We start from the raw sequence: 16,055 nt of genomic DNA on the forward strand, positions 1-16,055 counted from the left end.
AAAGTGTGCACAAAGAAATATTGAAAGCAATTTTCCCTAATATAATATACCATCATAAAAGAAAATCTTTTACAGAATTTCTATTTTAAAAACAAACTAGATCTTGTGCCAATAATGCAGGAAATACAAACTTTTTTGACAATTTTACTTGCTTTGTTTAAGCAATTGCCGCAGGCTTATAATCATTAAAACCCAAGTAGCAGACAGTAATCTCAATTTTATAAGAACACACACACGTACGCGCACATATCTTTACCAAGTTACTAAATGGATCAATTTTCTAGCAGAATGGTAAATAGAGGCAAATACATAGATCACTGTTCTAGCATTAGGCTTTGTGAGAAAATTCCTGCGACTATTCCTGAACTTCATATTAATTGAATAGGTTGACACTTCAAAGAGGTATATAAAAATTGCTGCCCTCTCAAAGGTGATGTCTTTCAAATGAGGCATTAAGCCAAGGTTGTTGTTCTCCTTTCAGATGAACAGATGCACTCTTTGAAAAGCAGTGGAAATCTACAATTATTCCTGAACCACCATTTCAGAAAGATGTATTTAATAATTCCATTTGCTGCTTTGGACATTTGATTCTATCATGACTGTGACTGGACTTGAAAGAAAACTCATGGGCTATAAAGTGCTCACAATTAGAAAACCTATTCATTTTGCTTAATTTGGATTGAGGACCCCGAGCTTTGTCTTCATCGTGGACATCTTTGAGTGATACCTTGAGTTCACCTAAGACCATATGCAAGTGACTTTTCCTAGATATAGCCATCTTTTCAATGCTTGTGTGGAATATGTGGATACTTGGGGTATGCAGAATCCATATTATCTAGGTCTGAACTGAGACTGCGTTGAAAGGGATGCAGTTTTTCAGCCCTTATGACCATCTCTAAAATTAATGTCCTGTATCCATCTCCAACTCATCGGCAAGATATATCTGTATTCAAACTGAATATAAAATACAAATATTTCTGTATTCAAACTGAATACTGAATACAAAAAGTCTTTTCCTTTTAACTTGCTTCACCTTTTGACTCTATTCACTCCATTTGCATTGCCCATTTTTACAAATATTTATATCCATCTTGATTAAATTTTAGTCTATTTCTTCCTTTATTGCAGTCACAGCAAGTTTCCCTGATATATTGATTTGCTTTCACACTTTTCAGTGTTTATCTTCCCACACAGGTGTGTTAGTTGCTATTTAAGCTTCATTTTCTAATCACTTCAGTAATTAATGTCATGTCTACTAGTCACAGAGTCGGTCATACAGCACGGAAACAGGCCCTTTGGTCCAACTGGTCCACGCTGACCAAGATTCGCCTCTAAGCTAATCCCATTTGCCTACGTTTGGCCCATATCCCTCTTAAACCTTTCCTATCCCTGTATCTGTCCAACTACCTTTTAAATGTTGTTAATGTACCTGCCTCAAACACTTTCTCATTCCATATACTGATTACCCTCTGCGTGAAAAAGTTGCCCCTCAGGTTTCTATTAAATCTCTCCCCTCTCACCTTAAACCCATGCTCTCTAGTTCTTGATTCCCCAACCCTGGGAAAAAAACTGTGTGCATTCACCCTATCTATGCCACTCATAACACTAATACTCTACAAGATTCGAAACACATTGTTAACTAATATATACGTCGCTGACCCACAATCTACAGCCCTTACTAACCCGTGTTAACTACATGCATTACAGACAGTTTGTGCCCAGCTTCTCACCCATTTATTAAATAAAACAACTGATCAGCCTACATCATCTGCTTAAGGCAAAAGCGCCTTTACAGCCGAAATTGACGAGCTATGGCCCGTTACTGAACAACTTCAGCCACACTGAGAAAGATCACTGCTGAAAAATTTCTTGTGACCAACTGCAGATACACAAAACATCTGATACCTTCAAACCTTGGTGTACAGTAGTGAAAAAGCAACCTGACAAATTTCTCTAGCCTCTGAGTTGCTGTGAATAACGACGTAGAAAATACATATACTCAAGCAAAAATATTCAGAAGTTCAGTAGAAACAGGTAAGGAAAAAAAATTTTAATAAATCATCCAAGTGACAGAGAATCTGTTCTAATGTATCTTGCTGAAAATAATTAAAATTCTGCATTTAATAAAGATTGTTTTTATAGATTAATGGGATGTGGGTGTCACCAGCAATACTGGTATTTATTGTCTGTCTTAACTGCCTGTGAAGAGTCACACATAGGCCAGACCAGATAAAGATGGCAGATTTCCTTTCCAGAAGAACATTAGTGAATCAGATGGGTTTTGAACAATATTGCAGGAGTTTCATGGTTATACTGATTATCGTATTCCAGATTTACTTAGCTACTTGAATTTAAAGTTCCCAGTTGCCATGGTGGGATTCAAACATGTTTCTGAATCAAAGCTCCACAGCTCCATCACCCATAGCTTACATCACTCTCTTAAGACCACAAGGCTTGGAAAAAGTAGGCAAAGCAGTAGGCCAGTCAGCCCCGTGAGCCTGCCACACCATTCAGTGGGCTCATGGCTGATTAAACACTCCTGAAGTACACTTTCATGTCTTGTCCCCATAACCCTTGATTCATTTATTAATAACAAATCAATTTATCTCAGCCTTAAGTATACCAAAGTCTTTACCCCCACAGCTTTTGTGACTCACACCCCTCAGAGAAATATATTCTTCCTCATCTGTCTTAAATAGGCATTCCCTTATTCTGAGACCATGTCCTCTCCCATGAGAGGAAATGACCTTTCAGCATTTACCCTATCTATGTCCCCAAGGATCTTACATGTTTCAAAAAGATCACATCATGTTGTCTAAACGCCTGCGTGTCAAGTCCCAATGTGTTTAACATTTCTTCATGGAACAATCCCTCCATACCCAGGATCATTGTAGGGAATAATTTCTGAGCTGCCTTCAATAAAATAATGTCTTTCCTTAAATGAGGGGAGAAAACTGTTTGTGATACTCTAGATACAATCTCACTCGTGCCTTCCACAATTGCAGTACTATTTCCCTATTTCTAGCTTTCTACAATTTTCCCCCATTTAAATAGTGCTCAGTTCTTTTGCTCTTCCTTCCAAAATGAACAACTTCACATTTTCCCCACATTATACACCATTTGCCAACATTAGGCCACTTGTCTAACCTATCAATATCTCCCTGTAAACTGCTTGTATCCTCCTTGCAATTTGACTTTCCACTTAGATTTTGTTAGCTGCAATTTTGGCCACTTGCTTCCTTTCTCCAATTCATTCAAATATATCACAAACAGTTGTGGTACAATCAACGATTCCATTAGCAGCCCCCTACTCACGGACTGTCAACCTGAAAATGACCCTCTTAACTCGACATACTGCTACTTTCATGTTAGCCAATCCTCTATCCATGCCAATAAATTGCCTCCAACACCATGGGGATTTTATCCTGCGACTTAACCTTTTGCAAGGCACCCGGTTGAACACCAATTGGAAGTTCAAATGCAATAACTTCATTCATTCCCCTCTATCCATTCTGGTTGAGACTTCTTCAAAAAAGTTCCCTTCCCCTCTAATTATATCGTATACTGGATATGCAAAGGAATTTTAGATATCAAAAGTTTTTAAACTTTTCCCAAGTGCTGGTGATGATGATTTTTGATAAGCTGGGGAAAGGGCAGTGGAATGGACCGAGTAGGTAGCTTTTTCAAAAAGCCAGCCAGGGCACAATTGTCTAAATGGTCTCCTTGTGTGCTTTATAACACAAAATTACCACTCTGACATTAATTTAGACACTAGGACTACCAGGAAGAAACTGTAAAAAAAACACATAGGCCCTGTCAGTTCTACTGTTTGTACCAAGTTGCATCTCCACCAATTAGTTCTATTTACACATCTACTGTTGTTTTAAAATCAACACAGCCAATTTGCAGTAAGATCTCATAAATAGTAAATGAATTAATGGCTAGTTAAACTGGCCAAATCTACTACGTTTAACTTAGACAGAAACATTACCAATGAGCCACAGAGTGCAGATATTGTATTATCTGGCGCAAATCTGATTACTCTGTGCAATTTGTAACTATAATTTGAACTAATCAGGCAAGAAACAATAGTTTGAATTGAGCAAGATTTTGGAAATATTTCAAAGCACCTAAAGTCAATTTGATTTTGCCATTTTTGACTTATTTTAAAACTAAGTTTTATTCAAGTGTGCTGAGCAAAACTACAGTGCATGGTTATTGGGGGGAAAAAACAAACAGCCATATAGAAGCACACACTGGTCCTCTTTATACTTATTTTATATATACTGTACATTACAAAAAAACTATTGGATTTAAACAGAAAGAAAGTGATTTTCTCTTCAAGCTAAAGTCATATGGAGTTCAACTTAATTGTTCCAAAAATGCATTTGATAATTCTGCCTTTGATAAATGGAATTGATACATGAAACTCAATTGCAAAAACTGAAATGCACCAGCATAGTACAGATAGCTACATCTTGTTAACTGTCTGAAGTCCTGTGAAAATTCTACCATGTTGAAAATGCTGCAAATTTATGGAAATTTCTGATTCCAGTTCTAAATTCCAACATTTATTTGTTTTGTTTTTGTTAGGTGATGGCCTCTTAATCTAATTTGCATGCAAGGCGTAAAAATGGTCCTATTCATTTACTGAGCACATGAGATAACATTTTTTGTTAAATAACAGTTCTTGATTATGTGGTTAATAATTTGAGTCCATTAAATTTTCTGTTAATTAAAGAACGGAGCATGGAATTCCAAGTGGAATTTAACATATGCACTATGATTTATGTTTAAACAAGAGATTTTCCCATGGGATTCACAATGTTTTTCTAAATGCTTCACAACAATTTTATGAGCAAAATTAAAGTTTTAGTTTGTGGTCCACATCTCCAAGTAGAGATCTTCTCTTCTCCTTAGGCGGTTCTTCAGACTTGTGAATGATCTGCTTCAACACCAGTTCTATGGGTACTTAGGAAAGTGACTATAGATAGGATCCACACACTCTATGTGCAGGTCGTGACAGGGTGGGTTATTTCAGAGACACGAAGTGCTAATTCCTTTTTAGGATGTTACTGAATTGCTGAGAATGTAAAGTATAGTGTGTTATATGCAGTCCAGAACACTTGCATCAAAGACAGATCCTTGGTTGAGGAAATCTTTGAAGGTTAATGTGAGTCCTTTACAAATGAATCATGGTAAAATTACTTTACGGAATAAGGAAACAGGAGAGGAATTGAAAAAAATGTGTCACAGAAGAAGAAAAATCCCAGAAATAGTGGAGCATAATAAATCTAGAGATCTAGGAGTCAAAAAAATAGCATTATTAAAAAAAATAGTACTGGAGGAATTAATGGGCCTGACAGGTGATAAAAGCCTAGGACCTTATGAGCAGCATTACAATCTTTTGAACAAGGTAGGTTTGGAGACTGTGAATGTACTGAATGTCACTTTCCAAAAGACCCCAGAGTTCAGAAGAGTTCCCGCAGATTGAAAAGCTATAAATGCAGCTCCAATACTAAGGAGAGGAGGAAGAGAAACCAGGGAATTATAGATATCAGTGGGAGGGAAATGTTAGAAATCTATGCAGAGTCAATGTGATTTTATGAATGTGCTTGACAAACATTAATTTTTTTTGAAGTTGTAACAAGCAGAATAGATAAGGGCAAACCAGTGGATGTGGCATATTTGGACTTTTAGGACCACTTCTATAAGGTGCCATGCGGATTGTTATTATGAGAGCACCTGGCATTGAGAATAACATACTTATGAGGACTGAGAATAGGTTAATGGCACGAAAACAGAAAGTAGGAATAACCATATCATGTCTATGTAGGAAGGCCTTGGCTAGTGGAGTGGCACATGGATCATTGCTGGTCTTCAGGTATTCACAATCTATACAAATGGTTTGGATGAGAGGATCAAGCATAATCTGTCCAGGTTTGCTGGTGATACACAGTTGGGAGTATAGGTTGTGAGGTCAAAGTCGAGTTTATTGTTATATGCACAAGTGCAATGAAAAACTTACTTGCAGCAGCATCACAGGCACATAGCATATATAAGCAGCATTCACAAGGAAAACATAAACTAAAGATAAATTATACACATTTTTTAGCAAGTAAACACAATTAGAACAAGTAAGGAGTCCATTTTAGTGCAAAGTGGTCATGATGTTGCTAAACACTATGCATATACTTGTTCATGTTTAGAAGAATGGGAGGAGATTTCATTAAAACATACGTAATTCTTAGTGGGCTGGAGAGGATTGATGCAGAGTTAATGTTTCCCCTGGCTGGTGTGTCCTGAACAGTTTCAAATGATAGAGATGAGAGAAACTTCTTCACCCACATGGTGGTGAATCTTTTGAATTCTTTATTCAAGGTGGTTCTGGAGAATTAGTCACCATGTATATTAAAGAGGGAGAATAATAGATTTTTTAGATATTGAGAATTAAGGGATGTGGGGTTAGCACATAAAAATGGCCCACTCCTGCTTCTATTTCTTATATTTTCATGATTAAGATTAAGAAAAATGATGACAAAGTGAATAAAGAGAAACTGTTTCATTGTCAAAAGGGTCAAGGCAGCACAGATTAGTGGTGAATGGCAAACAAATCAAAGATGGTATTGGAAAATATTTTTTTACATGGCAAACAGCTATGATCTAGAATTCAATAAATTAGAGCGGCACAAACAGATTCTGACATAATTTTTAAAAAGTCCTTGATAGAAAACGTTGCAGGACAGCAAAGGAGCCAGGGGTGGAACACAGCCACTTCCTTCAAAACCTTAGAAAAAACATCACTAGGATCTAAGGAGCTATTGCCTTTCTGCCCTATTAATTTCCCCCAAAATATTTTGTTTTACTAATACCAATTTACAATTTACTCTAGACTCATATTTACACCAGACCTGTAGTTCCCCACTACTTTTGGAGGGGGGGGGGGGGTGGAGATTCTAATTCTTCATCTGTGAAGGGAGACACAATATTTGTTTAGTTTCTCTGCCTTTCCTCTAGTCCCCAATATAACTTCTCATCTCAATATGCAAGTCACACACTTCAGCTAATCTTTTCCTTTTTATGTACCCCCAATCACTCTGGATTTTGTGACCTTGCTTCTCCACCTTACAATCAAGTCACTGGTACCAGTGGACTATACTCCATAAAAGGACTATCAACCTTACAGTAATTATGGCTAAGTCCTGACTACATGCCTGATCTGTCTAGTAGTCACCCATTCCTTCCCTACCTGCATACTCTTAAACTTCAACCTGATATTTGAACAGCAACTGAAACTTTTTTTAAATTTTCTACACTTAGCAGGGCATTTAAGACGTACTCTTAAACTCAGGGTGACTGATCCCTAAAACACTATGCATCTCCCAGCCTTGTGGATGGACAGCAGTCACAACAGCTGCCACTGAAGCTTGAATTCCTCCTGTTAACAACACTTCCTGTAAGGTTGATTGTCCAAACAGTAAGCAGTACCATGGAGTTCCCACATAATAACTACCAGAGTAAGCTACTTCTGCAAAATGTAAAATGTAGACTAATATGGAATTATTTTACTGCACAAATTTAAGATTTTGGAAGGTTATTTAAAGAGTTTAGTCCTAAATTGAAAAAAGTGAATAATTTAACAGTGTACTACTGTGCTCTGCAAACCAACATGATCCCAACTTCATACAGCTCATGTGCACTGAGCTAACATCAGCTGTGTTTAGTAGTGAGCAATCAGTGACAGCATTTCCAGCCCACGAAGGGACTAAACCAGCTTCTCCTCTAATGATTGGCATTAAAAGTGCATTTGCACATACAAAGGTAGGAGCAGGATCTGTGATCAGCTGTGATAAATGAAAAACCACCAACGGTTACTGTTTTAGCTTATAAAGATAATATCTGATTAGAATTGATAATTCATTTCTTTTCTGAACCCTCTCCTTTCTTAACATTGTTCTAAAGTGTCTCCAACTACTGAGATCTTTTAAAACAGTTATGGTTCACTGCAGATTTTAGTTATGAAAAAGACTATTAAAAACATTTGGCTACAAATAATACTAAAACTTCAATGAGCTGTGATGCTGAGTGTCAGCATGTGTCCTTTTCCAACTTGTAAAAAGGTTTTATATTCATTACACTCAATTCAATATCACTGACTTTCCATGATATGTGATCTAATTCCAATACTTTCACTTTGGATAGTTCCTTAAGCAATTGTACACTTCTTGCCTGATTTTTGATTCTTACTGCATTCAGCTCTGACACTCAAAACCATTTTATTAACAAGATTATATTCATAATATAAATCTTCACTGTATTCCCCAACCTTTCATAGGTTTTCCCTTCAGGTAGTTAATCCATTAGTGCTCAGTCAGTCAGGTAAACAGATACTATTGATACATCTCTCCTCACCTCCAGTGACCTTTGTATTATTGATATACATTATCTTCCCTTTTCAGCACTTTGCATTCCTTATGTTCAATCTTTAATTATCTTATATCCTATTATGATAATAATTCTTAATTTCCTCATTTTGCACACTCCCCATACTTTCTCTGATGATTGATTAAAGAGGCTTTAATGTACCACTGTTATTTTTCATGTTTCTTACTTGAGGGTAAACAGGATTCTTTTTTACATATCCCTAATGACATCTTGGTGCCTAGCTGGTAGGAGTTGTACAGTTTGAATGCCTCATACCATTGAACTATATGCAAATACAATTATGATTAATTTTATATGTAATATAAGTTATAACATTGCAGAAAATGGAAGGTTAGATAAATTAACTACTTTCTTGAAGACACAAGGGACTGAAGATAGCCTGACTTGCTGAGTTACTCCAGCAAATTGTTGGATGTTTTTATTTCAAATTCAAATGTAGGTTGAATCAACTAGGAAGATTTCTACTAATGTATACTATTCAAATAAGTATGGGAGTGTGGATGGAGCATGAGGGTTCAAGTTCTGGCAAATAAAGGGGAAGGAAATTGGGATGTCTCCAATCAGCCAACAACAAGCCAACCATAGACCTTAACAATGATGTGTTGAACTATTTACCACATCCCATATGTCCTCTCAGTTTTTACAACTGAAGCTTGCATGACTTACCAGCGCTATAGTACTACTAATATTTTGAAAGATCAACATCCATTAAAATCTAGTATAATCTAGTGATGGAAAAAAATCTGAGTATTACCGCTTCAAGAGCTAAATGATCTTTTCCAACACAATGCAATACTTTTTTTTTGGATCTGGACCTTTTAATCCTTGCCCAGTAGATAATGCAACAAAAATTCACATGGCCAAGGTCCTATATTGACTCTGATAATGCAACAGCAACTTATTTTCTATAATTAACAGGGCATACAAGTTATCCTCCAATTTTCACAAATACACCATAAACAGTGAATTACTGTAAATTTGACCAGGGCCTCACATATGATTAAAACCATTTCTGCAATCCTGTATAATTAAATAAGGCAGTGTAGCACCATTGATCCAAGTCCATTAATTCTTGGCCAATGCATTCAGATATGTTACAGGCAATGCAGATTTTCCCTAAATAAACGTAACATCAAATTGTTCCATTGTTACTCAGCAAAGAAAACCGATAATTTCAACAAATAGATTTGTACAGCGAATGGACAGCCAACACATATTGGTGAAAGGCAAATCTATTTTAAGAGTTCTATTACAATCGATCAAGCTGTAACAAGCATTCATCAGCAGCATAGAAATTGATGACAACTTCAATGCTGATATATTGAGATAATTCTGTTGCCAATGAAATATTCAATGTTCAGAATATCTAACACATTCTGTTAGCATGTCTGAAGTCTGGATTGATAAAGATAGACTAAACTGTCCTATCAATTGCCTGACTCTCCCTCAACCACCAGCTTTAAGTGTATTGAATTGAGTTTAGGAATGTTCATCTTTTTCTTACTGGGGAGGGCCCATTTGAAAATTACACTCTAGTTTTGTTCTACAGGTAAATCTCGTCATCTCATCAGAGACAATAAAATATCTAGTGCAAAAAAAATTAAAAATGTCACAATTAACTATTCCTGGAAACTAAAACCTCTAATTCACCAACTTTATTCACCATAAAGGAATCTGACAAACTTCACAAAATCTGACAAACTGGTTTGGTATTGGTTTGGTTTGATTGATTATTGTCACTTGTACCAAGGTACACATGAGAAACTTGTCTTGCATACCGTTTGTACAGATCAATTCATTACATGGTGCAATGAAGTAGTACAGGGTAAAAACAATAACATAATACAAAGTAACGTGTCACAGCTATAGAGGAAGTGCAGTGCAGGTAGCAATAACTTATTCATATAATAGATGGAGGAGGGTGAAGTATTCTACAACAATTGTTAAAGCTTTAGAAAACTGAACAACATATCTTCATTAAGTTAATCCCAGCCCAGTTTTCAGTATTCCACCGGCAGCCATGCCTTCAGCCGCCTAGATTCCCAACCTAAACCCATCAGTCTCTCTACCCTTCCCTTCCTCTTTTAAAACAACTACATCTTTAGGTAAATGTTCGCCCTAATATTTACTTATCTTACTTGTTTGATAATACTGCAAATGTTCTGTGATGTTTTGTTATCTCAAAGGTTCTATAAAATACAGGTTGTTTTCATTAAATAATATCATATCTTTCAAGGAAAAAAGCCCCTTCAGAATAAAGATAGTGTCTGCAATAGGGTGGAGGTCCCGAGTGGGTGAATGACACAACAAGGTGGTGTTGCTGGCTGAGAGAAGATGGTGAAGGCTTGTTAATCACAGATGATCTGCCCATAACAGGTGTAAATAGAGGAGGTAAATGAGGACAGAGGAGATCGAGAGAAAATAGAAATCAATGAGGGAACTATGAGATACAAAGCCTAGCAAATGATGGAAATCTGAAATAAAAAAAGTAAGCAGGAAATATCCAGCAGTTAGGCAGCATCTGTGGAGAGAGATAAAATGAATTATTGCTACAGGTTGATGACTGACACAAATGACAGGGCTGGCGATCTGAAATCGAGAGATTTCTAACTTTTTCGAGTTCTGATGAAAGGTCATCAATCTGAAATGTTAACTCTGTTTGCCTTTCCCTAGATGTTGCCTGACCTGCTGAAGATAGAAAGCATTTTTTGGTTTTATTCTGTTCCTCATTATATATAAAAAAAGCTCACTTTACAGAATGATAGTATTCCTTAGAAGTTTTGCTCTCAAGCTCAAAGAAATGCTAATATCATTCAGTACAGCACATGAGTTCATTCAGCCCAATGAGTTTGCAGTGGCTCTTATCAAGAATTCATTTAGTCCCATTCACCATTCGTCTTCCCATATTCCTGCATTTATTTTCTCTTCAAGTATTAATATTTTTTAATCCTGGAAAACCATCCTTGAGAATGTATCCACACCACTAAGCTGTTGACATGTTGAGCTGAAAAATACCTCATAAAACTTAGTCAACAAATGGCTTTCCCATTTATCATAAACTCTGGTTTTCTCAAGTTGACAAATTCTCAAATTGACATAGATGTCTTGGCACAGAGAGCAATGTATATTCATAAATAATATCTTTTTCAGTTATAGCTTGACAAAAATCCTTTCATTATTAATAGGAATCATCACTCAGCTTTGGTTTTGATTTTCGTCACAGAGATTTGGGATTTTATGCAACAAAAGTTCAGAAGGTAAAACTTACATGGAATTCGAATCACTGCTTTAATCACATACCTTCATCTGTGCAAAGGGCTGTTCATAATTGCCAACATACAGTCTTCCAACAGTCTGAGGGAGCAACCTTTGGAAAACAAAATATGAAGAATAAAACCAAGGAAGCATAAAATCATTAACAGTTAGCAGTTCCTCTAACTCAGTGCAAAGCTAGTACCATTTACGAGTTGAAACTGCTTTGGCAACACTTTTTTTTTCAAAAACAAGTGGGCAGAATTCTGTGATCACTGATGACAATGGAAGCTCAAATGCAAATCAAATACATTACTTTCAGCTGGCTATCCCAGTGTGCAGGGAGCCTTTGAAATTTAAGAGTGGTTATGAACAGTACTTACAATTATTTTAAGAGTTAATGAGGTAGCTTAGACTGATTACATCAAGAATCAAGTTGGTGTTGCATAGGATATTGGGTGGGGGGGGGGGGGGAGAGGGGGTGGTTGGCTGGCATTAGAATAGCAATGAATGATCTTATTGTGAACAAATGAAACTAAGGTTACCCAGCACCTTTCACATCATTAATGACATCCCAAAAGATGAAATCCCAATTGACCTTTTGTTATAAACAAACATAAGAGATAACTTGTGCACACAGCAAGATCCTCAAAGCAAATTTGTGCATAACATGATTTCCCAAAGAGAACATCAAATAAGTAATCAGCTAAACTGTTCTGTTGATGATCGTTAATCAGTGGTATTGGTATTGGTTTATTATTGTTACTTGTACCGAGGTACAGTGAAAAACTTGTCTTGCATACCGATTGTACAGGTCAGTTCATTACACAGTGCAGTTACACTGAGTTAGTGCAGAGTGCATTAATGTAGTACAGGTAAAAACAATAACAGTACAGAGAAAGTGCAGTGAGAGCTGGTTGAACTACCGCAGCTCTGGTCATTATGGGATGAGATGATTTGATCTTGCTATACGTGAAGAACTCCAGAGTAGATGTTGGCTGGAGGGGGGTTGTCGATGAGAGTGGAGAGAAAATCCATCTGTAGCAAAACTATTAAAATAGGAGAACTTAACATTTGCATTGTGCCCAATGCCCAAATGTGAAATAGCCAGAACCTATGCTCCCTTATGCATCAATTCCAGCTCAGTACATTGGTGACTTCATCAGCCACTACACCAAACGTGCCTATGACACAAATGAAGAGGATGGCAAATACCTCAGAGTGGATGTCAGTTGAAGAGCTACACCAAGTCTTTGACCCCAAACAGTGAGCAACCTTCAACTCTGCCTGCTTTTCATGTTGCTACATCATATATTTTAGCATAATCAAAACATTAGCCCATTAAATGCATCCTGTAATTTACTCTCCAAAGGCAACAATAACTCATCATAACCCATAACAATGACTTGAATCCCTCATTCTCTCAGGAATTTGGAGAAAGAAATTTGGCATTTCCCCTTTGACTCTCACCAATTTTTATTGATGCACCATCCTATCCAGATGTATCACAGCTTGGTATGGCAACTCCTCTGCCCGTGACTGCAAGAAACTGCAGAGAGTTGTGGGCACAGCTCATCATGGAAACTAGCCTCCCCTCCATGGACTCTGTCTACACTTCTTGCTGCCTCGGTAAAGCAGCCAACATAATCAAAGACCCCACCCACCCTGGACATCCTCTCTTCTCATCAGGCAGAAGATACAAAAGCTAGGCTCAAGGACAGCTTCTATCCCACTGTTATAAGACTATTGAATGTTCCCCTAGTACGATACGATGGACTTTTGGCTTTACAATTTACCTCGTTATGGCCTTGCACCTTATTGTCTATCTGCACTGTACTTTCTCTGTAACTATAACACGTTATTCTGCATTCTGTTATTGTTTTTACCTTGAAATACCTCAATGCACTGTTGTAATGAAATGATCTGTATGGACAGTATGCAAGACAAGTTTTTCCACTGTACCTCGGTACAAGTGACAATAATAAATCAATTTACCAATTCACCTGGGTATCATTCAACTGCTACTACCAAGAAAAGTCTTCCCTGCACCTACTGGAAAGAGTATGATCCCTATAGGAGGAAAGAAACCCAAGATTTACTTTAACTATATGTAATACATCCCACAAGTTGCAAATATCCTGAGATTCTTTATATTCCAGCAGATGACAGCAGTGTTTTAAGTGAAAATCTGGACTTCATTCACTTAGGGCACTGTGCCTTGACCCTCTTGGAGCTGCTAAACAAACAGAATGCTGATCTCCAAAAGTCCAATCTAACTCAACAGCTTCCAAACTGCTGGAAAAAAAAAGGATACTCAACAAAAACACCAAACAAGGCATACATTACCTACATCAGACTCTGATCTCAAACTCTTGTGAAGAGTCTACTACCAACATCACAGAGGGAGGGAAGGCAAACAGAGCTACAAAAGGTGGCTGAAGGGAAAACAGATGACAAGAGGTGGCATCCTCCCATAATTTCTCCAGCAGTTTGCTGACTAGGGTCTCCAGCAGATTCAATAAAGTTTAAAATTTAGATATCCCAAAAATACAGGGAGAGGCAATATCCATCACTATGTCTGAAGCTGTCTAATGATTCAGGAAGCCAGTACAATATCACCTCGGAGCACAACCTACAAATTTCTAGAACACATCCTCCAGAGAGCTGGTGAATGTTTTTCTATATACAATTCATTCACCAGATGTAGACATGGCTGGTAATGCTAGCATTTATTGTCTGTTTCTAATTGCCCTGAACTAAAGAGGTTGGTAAAAAATCCAGAGTCAAGTACAGGCTATGCAGGTAAAGATGACAAACTTCCTTCTTTAAAGACATGACCAAACCAGTCAGGATTTTATGGCAACACAAGAGATTCTGCAGATGCTGGAATCTGGAGCAACACACACACAAAATGCTGGAGGAACTCAGCAGGTCAGGCAGCATCTATGGAGGGAAATAAACAGTTGCTGCTTCGGGTCAAGACCCTTCATTAGGACTCAATGAAAAACTTTATGGTAATCTAGTATTTTCATGTTTGTCACTACTATGATAAACTTCTCCCTTTTAATTACAGATTTCTTTATATAATGGCTTGAACCTAAATTCCCCAGCTGCCAATGGTAGGATTCAAACTTAGTAACTGGATCAGTAGCCAGAGTTTTGGACTATTGATCTAATAACTTAAAAGAACAAACAGAATTCAGGCCTAACTGCAGCTGCTGTGACCACTAGCAACTTGTATTGAACCCGAGTCCCAGAAGAAACATGAGAGTGGTGCAGCCTTTGTAGATTTCTCATTACCCAAGGTACAGTTTGGATTAATGGCATTAATGGATTTTAGTAAGGCGTTTGACAAGGTTCCACATGGTAGGCTTCTTCAGAAGGTCAGAGGCCAAGGGATCCAGGGAGGCTTGGCCATGTGGATTCAGAATTGGCTTGCCTGTAGAAAGCATTCGGATTGGAGGGCTGGGACTAGTGGTGTCCCACAAGGATCGGTTCTGGGACCTCCACTTTTCGTGATATTTATTAATGACTTGGATGAGGGGGTGGAAGGGTGGGTTAGCAAGTTTGCAGACGACACAAAGGTCGGTGGTGTTGTGGATAGTGTGGAGGGCTGTCGAAGCTTACAGGGGGATACTGATAGGACGCAAAGCTGGGCTGAGAAAGTGGTAGATGGAGTTCAATCCGGGGAAGTGTGAGGTGGTACACTTTGGAAGGACAAACTCCAAGGTGGAGTACAAGGTTAATGGCAGGATTCTGGGTAGTGTGGAGGAGCAGAGGGATCTGGGGGTTCATATCCACAGATCACTGAAAGTTGCCTCATAGGTGGATAGGGTAGTTAAGAAAGCTAATGGGATGTTAGCTTTCATAAGTCGTGGGATTGAGTTTAAGAGCTGCGAGGTAATGATGCAGCTCTACAAAACCCTGGTTAGACCACACTTGGAGTACTGTGTCCAATTCTGGTCGCCTCATTATAGGAAGGATGTGGAAGTGTTGGAAAGGGTGCAGAGGAGATTTACCAGGATGCTGCCTGGATTAGAGAGTATGCATTATGAGGAGAGACTAAGGGAGCTGGGGCTTTACTCATTGGAGAGGAGGATGATGAGGGGAGACGAGAGGTATACAAAATATTAAGAGGAATAGATAGAGTGGACAGCCAGCGCCTCTTTCCAGGGCACCAATGCTCAATACAAGAGGGCATGGCTTTAAGGTAATGGGTGGGAAGTTTAAGGGAGATATCAGAGGGAGGTTTTTCACCCAGGGAGTGGTTGGTGCATGGAATGCGCTGCCTGGGGTGGTGGTGGAGGCTGATACATTGGTCAAGTTCGAGAGATCGTTAGATAAGCATATGGAGGAAT

General features: G+C 38.0%; 1 protein-coding gene across 1 annotated transcript in view; it reads right to left on the reverse strand.

Annotated features, from left to right (window-relative positions):
- Window positions 1-16,055, reverse strand: part of rngtt (RNA guanylyltransferase and 5'-phosphatase) — a 240,263-nt gene that overhangs the window by 15,140 nt on the left and 209,068 nt on the right. The window contains exon 14 of the mRNA XM_052025136.1: window positions 11,746-11,812. Coding sequence (XP_051881096.1) covers window positions 11,746-11,812 — 67 coding nt within the window. The remainder of the gene's footprint in view (window positions 1-11,745; window positions 11,813-16,055) is intronic.

This window comes from Pristis pectinata, chromosome 10 (assembly GCF_009764475.1).
Source record: "Pristis pectinata isolate sPriPec2 chromosome 10, sPriPec2.1.pri, whole genome shotgun sequence".
Classification (NCBI taxonomy): domain Eukaryota; kingdom Metazoa; phylum Chordata; class Chondrichthyes; order Rhinopristiformes; family Pristidae; genus Pristis; species Pristis pectinata.